At 37.9% G+C, this 13,472-nt stretch overlaps 1 protein-coding gene across 2 annotated transcripts in view; it reads left to right on the top strand.

Moving 5' to 3' along the window:
• LOC150081764 (alcohol dehydrogenase class-3-like) overlaps window positions 1–13,472 on the top strand; it is a 76,050-nt gene that overhangs the window by 38,980 nt on the left and 23,598 nt on the right. For both annotated transcript variants that reach the window (XM_090379626.1, XM_090379627.1), the window contains exon 4: window positions 10,947–11,088. In XM_090379626.1, the coding sequence (XP_090235752.1) occupies window positions 10,947–11,088 (142 nt within the window). The remainder of the gene's footprint in view (window positions 1–10,946; window positions 11,089–13,472) is intronic.

Below are 13,472 nucleotides of genomic sequence, written 5' to 3'. Positions count from 1 at the left end.
AGACCAGTTAGTTTAACTTCTGTTCCGGGTAAAATAATGGAGTCGCTGGTTAAAGATGCATTGCAGGATCATCTAGACAAGACTGCAGCGATAACTCAAACACAGCATGGGTTTGTTAAGGGAAAGTCTTGTCTGACAAATTTGATTGGTTATTATGATGTGGTCACAAAGGAACTGGATGCAAAAAATAATTTTGATATCATATACTTGGATTTCAGGAAAGCTTTTGACACTGTTGCGCATGGAAGACTACTGTACAAATTGGAGCAGAATGGTATTAAGGGTAAGTTGCTACAATGGATAAAAGGATGGTTAAGTGGGAGAAGACAGAGGGTGGTAATCAATGGGTGCTGCTCTTCGTGGACTAATGTTATTAGTGGAGTCCCACAGGGTTCGGTGTTGGGTCCACTGTTGTTTTGTGTATTTATCAATGATATTGATGAAGGTATATCAGGCTTAATGTCGAAGTTTGCAGATGACACAAAGGTTGGCAGGGTTGTTAATGACAGTAATGGCAGTGTGCTACTGCCACAGGATCTAGATAATTTGGGCAGATGGGCTAAGAAGTGGCAACTGAAGTTCAACCTTGACAAATGCAAAGTACTGCATATGGGTAGAAATAACCCCAGAGAAACGTACCAACTGTGTGGTACTACACTTAAGGTGGTAGAAAATGAAAAAGACCTGGGAGTAATTGTGCAGTCAGATATGAAGTTTTCTGAGCAGTGCAGACAGGCTGCTAGGGCGGGTCATGGGGTTTTGTCAATGATATATAGGAATTTTGCTAGCAGGGAAAAGGAGGTGATTGTCCCTCTGTATAAGGCAATGGTCAGGCCACGCCTTGAGTACTGCGTACAGGTCTGGAGGCCTCATTTTAGGAAGGATGTAGATTTGCTTGAGCGTGTACAGAGAAGAGCAACACGATTGGTGAGGGGAATGAAGGGATTCTCTTACCAAGAGAGGCTTAAGTTCTGCAAATTGCAGTGGCTGGAGACTAGGCACCTGCGCGGTGATCTGATTGAGGTCTATAAGGCCTTGAATGGGTTGAGCACGCTGAATTCTGATGGGATCCTTCCACTTGTTCAGATTACCAACCTACGGGGACATAAGTTCAAATTAAGAAAGGACAGATGTAGAATAGATGTGCGGAAATTTGCCTTTAGCCAGCGGGTGGTTAATTGCTGGAACAAACTTCCATCTGTCGTAGAAGTTGATAGGTTAAATAAATTTAAGGAGGAACTGGACAGGCATTTGGAGGGAATGGTGTGATTTTTTTTTTTTTTTTTTTTTTTTTTTTTGGCTGATGCTGCATAAGCTCCTACACTTGCTTTCTTGCATCATGTGCCACTACTACTACTACTACTACTACACTTCATTTTAACCAAAGAATTGAGTACGCTCTTACTCCATAATGCATCAAAAGCCTCCTCGCAGTCTATGAACACTGTCAGCACATATTTTGACGGAGAGCTATTAAAAAAAAAGTTATCAATCAACTGATTTACCTGGTGCAAAACCAAATTGGTTAGTTCCACATTTACATTCTACTATTAACGTTTATTCTTAGAGCTATTAGCCTCTCATACACTTTAACTAAATGAGCTTGCAAGGATCCAAGGCCTAAGCCTTAGATCCTGAGAATTCTTCTCAGGTTTAAGTATGAGTTTCAGTATTGCATATTTCCATACATTTGGAAATATAGACTATTAAGCATTTATTATTAATATTTAACAGAATGTATGGATACTTTTCAATCAGCTTGATTATAGCTAGATTTTCCACAAGGTCTCACCCTGGGCATTTATTTGAATTTAACTTATCTACTACTGTTTTCAGTTCTAACATATCAAATAAGGATGTTTCAACAGTTGTCTCATAACCATAAGTTTGTTTTCCTAATTCCCCTTTGACTTTCAGTATCTGTATCATTCTGCTTATAAATGTTACTAATGACTGCGGAAATGGAAGCCTGCCAACCTGTAGTTTCAATATAGTTAACATTAACATTGCAAAACACCTCACAAGATGTAATCTTATTTCTACTAAATTTATATAGCAAATCCCAAGGTTCCCTGTTCCCCACATCTTTTACAAATGCTTGCCAAGATTTCAGCCTTTTCTCCTTAATCATTTTCTGATATAATTTCCTCTTTTGTACAAGTAGTTCTTACCTTATCAGTTCTGGTTCTGGCCATGAACGTCTATGCGTCGAGTCCTATTGACCTCTCTGGGTAATTTAGTCGGTTCCTCCCTCCACCATGGAACAAATCTAGTGCGTCTAATTTTTTTCCTCCCTGCATACATAAGCGTTCTATACAAGGAGTCCTGCACATTTAACTCCAGCGTATTTAACCTGTTTAAATCAGTTTCATTGGAATCCCTTTCATTGAGGCCTCCAGACCTGTATACAGGTCTGGAGGCCTCATTTCAAGAAGGATGTAGAGCTGCTGGAACGGGTACAGAGAAGGGCAACAAGATTAGTAAATGGAACAAAGGGTTGCTCTTACGAAGAAAGGCTTAAGTTTTGCAAATTACAGAGTCTGGAGACTAGGCACCGGCGAGCTGATCTGATAGAGGTGTATAAGGCTTTGAATGGTTTGAGCATGCTCAATGCCAATGGGATTCTTCATCTTTCTCAGAATAATCACCTCAGAGGGCATAAATTCAAATTGAGGAAGGACGGATGTCGGATAGATGTGCGGAAATTTGCCTTTGGCCAGCGGGTGGTTGGTTGGTTGGTGGAACCGACTTCCATCACTTGTTGTTGAAGTTGATAGCCTAAACAAATTTAAAGCTCAACTGGACAGGTATTTCGAACGAACGGAGGGGTGAAATGGGAGTGGGTTTTTTTTTTTTTTTTTTTTTTTTTTGGCTGATGCTGAATAAGCTTGCTTTCTTGCATCATATGCCCCTGCTAATGCTAATGCTAATGCTAATCCACAAAATCTAAACTTAGAGTGCTGGAATTTATCCCACGTTACTGTCCTCATAGAAAATCTTTTCGTGTCTTGTGTCCAGTTAATCCCTTCTTCATTGCATTTAGTATTTATTTTAAAATGTATTGCTCTATGATCGTTTTGTGTGTATTCGGTCAGCACTTTCCAGTCCTTTAATTTTAAGCTCATATTAGCTGATGAAAGAGTAACATCTATATTTGACCGTAAAAAGTAAATGGGATCCTTGAAGATTATGTACAGCCAAATTATATGCCAATATCATCTCTTCCAGTATTCTACCACTACTATCCAGTGTTTTACTATAGCTCTGATTTGACATTTGCATCCATTGCAATCACTTAGAGGCACCATTAACATTCATAACCACTTCAACTGTACCATCTATATCTATTGATGGAGTACGATATATGGAACGTAATAGTACAACATATACAGTATTGCATTAGAAATCAAAACACTGGTATTTTTATGTGAGCATAACCCATTCATAGCTATTACATTTATATCTGGATTCATAACTGCAATTGCAGATTTTGGTTGATCATTAGTGGAATAGAAAAGTCTAGCATTAACTGGGAAACCCAATACTTTATACTCTGAATCTATCCTTTCACGTAGACAATAAGACTCCTGCATATAAACAATATCATATGGATATTCACAAGATATAACCCTTAACTCATACATTACAGCTCTTGACTTCTGACAGTTTATTTGCGGTATATTTAAATCATCTACGACCAGGTATCTGAAATCTCTGTTATTATTCATCGTAACTGTAATATCCATTATACACATGTCCTCCTTCGGCACAATGACCACATGAAACTGTTTTCGAGTACAATTCTGTGCTGTATGATCATGCCCTAAACATTTGAAGCATTTAGAAACCACTACAAATTTCCTAAACTTATGAGCAGAAAAACCGAAAACTCTGTTTGGATTTATTATATAATCTGAGCGATAATTCTACGACCCGATTTGTCGATTTTGCCTTAGATCCTGATTTAAATCTAAAAGTAATATATCTTATTATTTCATCTTGTAATAAACCATATTGCTGTCAAATGTCACATCTAAAACTTAGTAGTTGTTAACTTCTCAATATCTTCATTATTCTCCATATCTTTTAAAAATCCTTTGCCAAGATTTCAACCTTTCCTCAATCATTTTCCAGGTACTTTCCATGAACGTCTATGCTGGTAATCCGTTTAATCGCCCTTATTTCTAATAGTTCTAATATTTCTAATCTTGACTTCCCTAAAATCTTTCTTTATTATCTTAACTACTTTTCTTTCACCTCTTGACTACTGTATCTGAATTTTCTCCAGCTCTGAGAATCAACATGTTGTCTCCTTAAAGGCTGCATTTCAGGATCTTCGTGTACCTTTTTATCGCTAACCTTAGAACTAATTTAATTTGTGACCTCATAAAATCGCCTGTATTTCCTATTTTAACCCTATGACAGCGTATGTAAAATTCTGGTATCAAACAGGTTGTCCCCTAACTATATCATCAATCAACGTTTCTTTTACTTGTAATTCTTGTGTTTGTGCCTTCAATTGTTCATTATCAATAATTAACACTGTCATTATTGTTTCCATATCAATCCCTTTGTCTAAAACAAAGCTTGATGCTGATTTTGTCACTTTATCGTGCTCACTTATCATGCAGTCAGCAACTTGCTGCTTCAGTTTAATAATTAACTCATATAATGATGATATATCCTCATATAGGTTCTGTTGCTTATGAATATTACAAGCTAATAATTTCGAGGGTACAGCTCTAAAATGGTGTTCTCAGGCCGGCCGCTAGATATTCTGTGGGAAACGAAAGCCAATTTTGGGAACTGATGTGGTTACAGCCTAAACATTTGTGGGGTCTTAAAATACAATTCTGACTTCAGTTTACCTTGGAACCTCAATGGGCTGTTGCTATACATTTAAAATCCAGAACAGAGGTCCTCACTTCCCTTCCAAGGTCCACAAGCTATCTGCTGCTCAATAAAATTATTCTATTTAGCCCTTTTAACATCAAAGATTCCATGTAATGAGGATTTTCTTTTGCTCTTCCTCAACCTGGATCCCAAAGATAAGACTTATGTTATCAACATAACAAAGTTTATTTCACCGTTTGGTACATAAATAAAATACACACACTAAATAATTCAAGATATTACAATTTCTCACAGCTATCTTTTACTATACTTAATATAATGTTCTCATATACTTTTTCCTTTCAATGAATTTATAACCATCTAAAACCTATAAGCAATACAAAGTACTAACTTAACGAGCACATGTAATTATATATGTGTATATATATATAGATAATTACATTATTCTTCCTCTCTCCCGATACACATGAACATCAAATTGATATATATACCCTTCTGTGCCTTCGGTGGGCAATGAATAAACTAGTAGATATTTCTCAAGCGTACAGACTAATTTATAGAATAGAATAGAATCTTTAATTGCAGCAATGATAGACATACAATTAGTCCCGTCACGGCATGGTAGTGCCAGGGGTTAACAAAACATATTTACAAAAGAGATACACATGATAAAAAAATGGGTAACTCACTCTTTCTCTCTCTTTCCTCCTCTATATATTATTGTTCCCCCTTTTTCTTTTAAAATACAGCATTTAGTTCATCATAATCATCATCTAACTGTCCTTTTCATTTCTCCCCGTTTATTTTCTTTCTATATTTCAGTTTTTCGTTAACAAAATTTTCCGGACTTACTTGCACTTGCTTCTCTCTGCCTAGATGGGTGTTTCCGGTTTCAGATCTTCTTCCAGCGGTCGTCTCTCTGGGCCTGGCCTTTGCTGTTCCACTAGGCGCACATCTCTAGACTGCTCTTTGTCGGTTCTCTCCACACACAAGGGCTTTGCTTCTGGGATGATGCTTTGGCCATTCCTTTGGAACTCGAGGCGATTTTCTTCTCAATCGTTTCCCTCACTACTATTATCAATACCCACTGAACTGTGCCATTTCCAACACTCTCCGTCTAACAATTTCCCCACACACCTCCAACACCACTCTCACTCCCAAAAAAATTCTCTCTCGCTCTCCAGCAATTCTGTCTGACTCCCCACGCTTCTGTGTCCCGGACTCTCTCTCTCACTCCCCTATTTCCCTTTTTTTCATCCCTCTTGCCCCTTTTCTTGACCAATCATCTTTTATTTCTCTTTCTTCATCTTTATTCTTATTCGCCCAATTCTTTTACTGTTGTCTCGGCCCACGTTCTGGTAGGACGCGCTCCTTTAGTCGTAGCAGGGACATTCGGATGCTAAGAAAAATCCAGAACACTTCTTGTGTCCATCCTTGTTCACTTACCCCTTTTGTCACGTTTGAAGTGACCGCCCTTGAAATTTATAAGAACGCACTGCCGTGTCGGCCTGTTTATTCAGCGCTATTATATCAGATCTCGGCTTGCTCTATGATCCCGGGCCTTTCTTCTTTGGAGTCCAACCCTTTCTTGGGGGGTGGGTGTCCCTTTGTCCATTTTCCACAGTGCAGCTCCCGCTCTACTTACCGTAAATAAAACGGCTTCTAACTGGCACTTCTATTGTTCAGTTTTAGTTCGAACTGGCCCCCTATTGCCAACGCTAATCCGCTGGTGTATGATTTTGCTGCCTCTGCTCCGCGAGATAGTGACTGGCGGTATTCCGAGTAGTGTGCATGCAGTGGGCATTGTCGAGGTCAGGTGATGTCTAGGAGATGGGTATATTCTTGCCATGTGTACGCCATATCCAAAAATTTCATACAACATGGCCTCCCTACCTTTCCTTATTACTCAATATCTCATGAATTGTCTAACTAATAGAAAAATCTAAATCTGCGAAAAGATCTAAACCTCCTCCGTTCATTTCACAAATATACTCCACTTGTTGTCAGTTCTAATCTCAATGATGTCCATTTCCACTTACAGTCTGCCAAACCCCATATTCTGTTTCTGACAAAATCTAAATTATCAGCTGATTCAACCACTGCCCATCTCAGTTGTTCAAATTATTCGCTGTATGATTCCTTTCGCTTTAAAGGTGGTATTTGTGCATATATCCGCTCTGATGTTCCCTGTAAAAGACTTAGTCATTTGAAATCTCCTCTTTTCGATCTTCTCTGGCTTAAAATCTCTCTACCACATTCTGTCAAATTCATCTTTTGCCTTTGTCGTTCTCCGAACTCCACTAATCACTTGAACTCTTTGAAATTTGACTTTCTACAGTCCAACGTTTTAACAGTGAGATCACCAATTGCCTCGGTGATTTTAATGTTCACAACTCCAGCTGATTTCTGTTTTCTAATTATATGGACCAAACTGGTGGAGATGCTTTTGCGATTAAATGACCTCGCACAGATTGTTCATTTATCTACCAGAATACCAGACAGTCCTATCCCTCCAGTCAATACACCTGATTTTTTTCTCACAAGCAACCCTTCTAAGTACCCTTTCGAGGTGAGTGGTCCTCTAAGCACCTCCGATCACAAGTTGGTGATGGTCGCTTCTCCATTGGAACCTTTCTCTCGTGGCCATTCTCAATCTTGTGTTGTTTGGCATTACAAGAATGCAAAATGTGATAATTAGCGAAATATATTTTCCTCGGTCGGATTACTGTTTCAAATTTTCTGATGTCAACATTTGCTCAGATTGTGTCAGTAAAATTATTCTTATAGGGATGAAATCCTTTATTCCACAATCCACCTTTAAATCTCGTACTCTATCTAAACCCTGGTTTTCCAATTAATCTGCTAAGGCTGTACAAAATAAGAATGTCGCAATTTGCTTCTATCCAAATATCCAGGTTCATTTTCTGCCGACTCCAAAGCTCGCAACAATTGTAAAATAGTTATTAATCAGTCAAAACTTGATTTCTAACAGGCTAAGAGTATAAAGCTTGCTTCTTGTCCAAATGGTAGTCGAGCATTCTTGTCTCTTACCACAGCTATTGGCCCGAAACTTTCCCCATCTTTATTCCCACTTCTGTCTTCTATTGCCACTTCCGAAAAAGATTAAATTAACCTGCTAGCATCCTACTTTTCTTCCAACTCGTGTATTGATCTTGGTAAAAAACCTCCTACCATTTTCAATACACTGCGTTCAATGCCTCCTGTGGTATTCCGTCAAAAGGATGTCAGAAGGATTTTGAATAATCTTGATGCTAACAATGCTTAGTTCTTGATGGTATTTCTCCACTTGTTCTAGAAACTTGTGTTCCTGACCTTATTACTGTTTTGTGTCGCCTTTTTTCACTTTTTATTTCAAAGGTGTTTTATCTTCTCCTTGGAAATTTGCTCATATCCAGCCAGTTCCTTAAAATGGCGACAAACTCTCCCATCCAATTATAGTCCCATTGCACTTACCTTTACGCTTTCTAAAGTAATATTAAAATCAATTAACTGCGAACTCTTAAACTGTCTAGAAACCTTCCATCTGATCAATTATCGCCAGTACGGATTCCGTATCTGTCGATTTACTGATGATATATTCTGGCTTATATTACCCATCTATGAACAAATTCAATGGAAAAGCTTGTTGAAACTTTTTTGTAATTGGGTGTCCAGTTTTCTCTCTGAACTCTCACTACGGGTGATGGTAGATGGCTGTCTGTCTTCTTAACTTCTCCACTAATGCTGGTGTTCTCTAGGGTACAGGTCTTTCTTTCACTCTTTTCCTTTTGTATATTAATGACTTTCTTCGATTGACCTGAAATCCTATGCATACTTTTCCTGATGAAAGTATATTGCATTTCACCTTCCAGTTTGAGAAACCTTGCCCTGCACAAACAGCTTAAATTTCTGGAATATCCATTGCCAATTCCTTTAATGCTGGTCTCCAGGTAATTCTCCAGTGGAGCAAAGAAAACTTAGTTGATTTCAATCCTTGTAAAACTCAGTCGTATCTTCTATCTCGCAAAAGGGGTTCTTCTGCTCGTATGATTATCTTCAATGACACTGATTTATAGGCAAAATCATATATCTCTGTTGGGGATTATCTCAACTTCTGAAGATAAATCACATTACAAATATTGCTTCCTCTGCATCTAAAAAAAACTGGGCTTTCGCTCTCGGGGTTACTTTTCTTCGAAACATTCACTTTGTACAAATCACAAATCCGCCCTACCATAGAATATTTTACCCATATCTGGGGCGTTCTGCTTTTGCTGCATGTCTTTCCTATAGATGCGTCTATGGTCACTGTTCTTCTGAATTGGGTTCTGTGATCCCCGCTCCTCTCTTTCTTCCAAAGCAGTCCGTACACGAGCCGCAACCAGTCAACATCCTTTTACTTTCCAAAACACTCTCCCTTCATATGCATTCACTGAAAATTACAGTCTAAGAAGAGCAGGTCTAATGTCAACAAGTATTTTCTTTCATCTTCTCAATCTTCAGCCCATACACGGTACTAATTGCTATGGGTTCTAATACCTCTCGTGTTTGGGGTTAAATAATTAAGAGAAAAAAAATTGTTGCCGAGCGCTAATTGGCAGAATGTATGGAAAATATGGCAAAATTAAATGTTTTCGTTTGGAGCATAAAAGTCGTTGCTTTTTTTTTTTTTTTTTTTTTTAAACTTAATACGTGAATTATGGATTAGTACTACTTGTTTATTATGTTAATCACAGCAGAACCGTTAAATAGGTCTTCCAATTGTAATTAAAATCTAGGAAGAAATAAGTGAACTACATCACGACATACCAAACCACCATTTTTAATTCATTAAATTACCGGACCTGAAATAACTATTGCATTTCATGCACTTTGATTACAAATTATTGCAGAAAGTGGAGTGAATATAACAGTGGGGGCATGTGCAGTGCAACGAAAACATTTAGTTTTATGTGAATATTATTAGTTGATTAATTATCAATTAATTGGTAACAAGATTATTTACTTTTTGCTTTTATTAATTGCAAAAAAAGAAAAATCAGTTAACTTAAGAAATAAAAATCTAACCTGCCTGAAATATAACGCAGTCATCATCATCAGCCATTTTCAATCCACTGCAGGATGAAGGTCTCTCCAGCAACTTTCCAGTTTCTTCTGTTTTGAGCACTGGCCATCCATTTTCTACCCACAAACTCGTGAATTTCATCTATCCATCTTCCAGGTTTGTCTTTGTCTTCCAGGTTTTCTTCAAGCTCCTCTTGAATACCATTCTGTTATTTTCTTAGTCCATCTGTCATCATGTCTTCGAGTTATGTGTCCTGCCCAAGACCATTTTAGTTGTTTAGTTTTTTGTTGTGCTGTCATATGCTGGAGGGTTTGGTCTTTTTCTCTTCACGCTGACCAGGCGTCTTGAAGAGAACCACTCTACACGTTCGTTGCCACCTAAGTGACGCAACAGGGCTTACCATCGAGAAGGTGTGCATGAGTGGATTTTATTGAGGCAGACCAACCGGACTTCTCCTAAATCTTCTGTAATAGAGAGATATTGGATCCATCAGTGGTTTAGGCTAAGTGTCTGATAACACACAGGATACCTGTTCCCCTCTAAGCCCCCTTAATTAACATTTTACTTAATATAGCGTTCACAAATGTGTAACCACACGTAACTCTCCTCGCAGTGAACAGATTTTCGTGAAATTTTGTATTTGGCTCCTTCAGAAAAATTTGACTAAGCTTTTCAAAAGTTAGTTCATTGAATCTGAAAAATAGAAATGTTATAACTAAAGAAACAATTTTATTTCATTTTAATATTGGGGGTGTTTTATTTAGATAGCGATATAGAAATAACTTTAATTGTAGCATTTCCTGCTTTACCTCGAATTTCAAAGTAGTCTCATACAAGATGCGATTTTTTCTTGTATTCATATCTTAGAATGTCTGAAATTATCTAACTTTTTTTTTTCGAAGAGAATTCTTGACTTTTGCATTATTTCCAAATTGTGACAGCTGTATCACACTCAAAGTCTAGAAAAATAAAAGTGTAATTGAAAGGGTCACAAATCATCCTGTAACGTGTTTCTTTTATGTTTCAGATGGTATCCACGGGATTATGTCAATCAGATGTATTTTTTCAAGAAGGCAAGGATCCAAACTTCAAAATGCCAGGTGTATTAGGCCACGAGGGAGCAGGAATAGTTGAAAGTGTGGGGAATGGAGTGACATCAGTAAACCCAGGTATAAGATATCAATTAATAACCTGTTCATTCCTAATAAGTCGTTGTTTTATTCCTGCGTTACCTCAGCCTTCGAATGGTGCTGTCACCCGATAATTCAATTCAGGACCTGCTTTTCTGATGTAACAATGCTTGCTGCTGCTGATTGGTCTGCTACCATTTGAAACTCAGTTTGCTTTTTGAATGATTCGGAAACCTTTCCGCGTACAGATATCTTGCTGTGGCTGTGTTACACCCGGAAAGTTCATATATGAGGTGCATGTCTGCCATTGGTCAGCTTATTCAAGCTGACCAATGAGCTTCATTCTCATTTGAAATGCACACTGACTTAATAGCACTTTTATTTTATTATTATCATTAAACTTTTTTATTGCAGGCATGTGCAATACAAGTCTATAGTACTCAAAACAAGCAATAACAGTCAACCAGTATGGGAGGATTAACTTAATTTTAACCACGGGACATACATGAAGTGAATATGTTGCACATTTTGAGAGTTTATTGAGGTTAGTACAGGATGATGAAAAACAGTCCTTTTAGGATGTTAGTTCTGTAAGCTTTGTCAGTACAATAATTCTAAGATAGTTCAACAAGCCGGAGCTGTTGGTGGGAAACATTCAAACTTCGCTGCTGAAAATCTGAAGTTGAGTCTTATAGATCTAGTTGCAGATCCCAGCATACTTTTTTTTTTTCCTTTTTTTTTTCTTTTTCGCTGCGCAGAGGTGCCGCAATTGCAGGTATGTCTGGCGAGTCTAGTCTGGCAGTGAGGAGTTCAACCTGAGCTACAATATTATATTTGTTCAAAATCATCTTCTAGTGTCCAATCGAGGCTGGCGTGAAGAATCCCTCTAGAGATGTAAATGATTTATGAAGTACTTTGCTCAACCAAAGGCCAGTATGTTAAGGAAGTCTCTGAAGCTTGGAGCTGACCCAGATGACAGATCAAAACAATGCTGGTGGGGAGACGCACCTAGAAATATACTCGGTGATGGGTTTTGGATTTGTCACACCTACAAGATCCTCTCGTGCTCTCCAAAAGACAGCCAAGCTCCTTTTTCTTTGCTGCTGCGAAATGCTGAGCAAAAGACATGCGCTCGTCCCAAGTGAAGCGCCTTGATGGTTTCTTACTTTAATGATTGCTGCTCCGTTCTTCCCCTCATTGGCGCCTCCGTAGCCAGGTGGGCAGGAGCAGCAGTGCGTAGCACACGCTTCTTGATTAGACCGGGGTTCGAGCCGGTGCCCGCCAAATACGGAGGATGCGGAAAGGTCAGGGAATGACCACCGCATATCCCCGGAGCAATATGGCCTTAGTTGCTAATGCTCCTAAAAACCAGATAACAACAACTTCCCCTCATTGGATTAGTCTCCAAATTGTATTCCATTTGGAAACTAACTTATAACTGGTTTTATCGTTAAGGATTACGAATATTAAAATACCATACTATTTCAAAATAAATTTAAACAGTGCAGTTAAATAAATTTAAACTGCATACCAGGACAGTAATAAACTTTTATACCTGCCTATCTACCTATGCTGTTGTAAAATGATGCCTAATTACTGATTTTATCGGATAATTTCTGGAAACAAAAATAGCTGTAACTCGGAAACAAAGAAATTTCGGACACGTTCATTACAAATGTAATTTCATATGAACTTTTTTTCCTGTTATATTCAGGTCTTCTGAATACTCCTGAAGATGGACCACAAGTTATAAAATACCTGCATATAATCCGGTCCATCTTCTATGAAATAATATCATTACAGTTTAGCGGAATGATCTTAATACGTATATCATACGTAGATGGTTAACAAGACAAATGATTCAGTGGTGGCTCTCGGAATTAAAACTGCTTTCGGTTGTCAATTATTTGATTTGGATGAATTTTGGATGAGCGATCTTCTGCTCACTTAGCTTTAATTAAGGCATGCAATTAGAAGCAGCTTTTGCTATTGATTCAGAGCATTGACTCTGAGCAAAGTTATTTTATGTTCACTTTGTATAATATTTTAAGTTTATTCAGTCCATTTACTATGAAATAATCAATTTCATCAAATTTTTGCTGAAATAGCCCATTTTCTCCTTTTAGTGATCAGAATCTGGACTGAAGTAGTTTCAGTAATCTGAAATTAATCCGAAATAATCCTGAATCTTAATTTATTGATCTCGTTTTCATTAGTGAAAGTTTGCGGTATTTTTCTTGACGCTAATACAATTCAGACATGCCTTTACAACTTGCTGCCAGAGAAGTTACTGAAAATTCGGTGGTCTCTCAGTACACCTCCTCAGTTCTAATTTGGTTGCTCTCGCGTTCCCATGATTGTCATTTATGACAAACAAAAAGACATTGTAGGTCTGCAATTTAAGACAACTGCGCTTATGGAAC

Source organism: Mastigoproctus giganteus, chromosome 8 (genome assembly GCF_048544385.1).
Source record: "Mastigoproctus giganteus isolate SK-2022 chromosome 8, ASM4854438v1, whole genome shotgun sequence".
Taxonomy (NCBI): domain Eukaryota; kingdom Metazoa; phylum Arthropoda; class Arachnida; order Uropygi; family Thelyphonidae; genus Mastigoproctus; species Mastigoproctus giganteus.
This window is presented reverse-complemented; position numbering and strand designations above follow the sequence as displayed.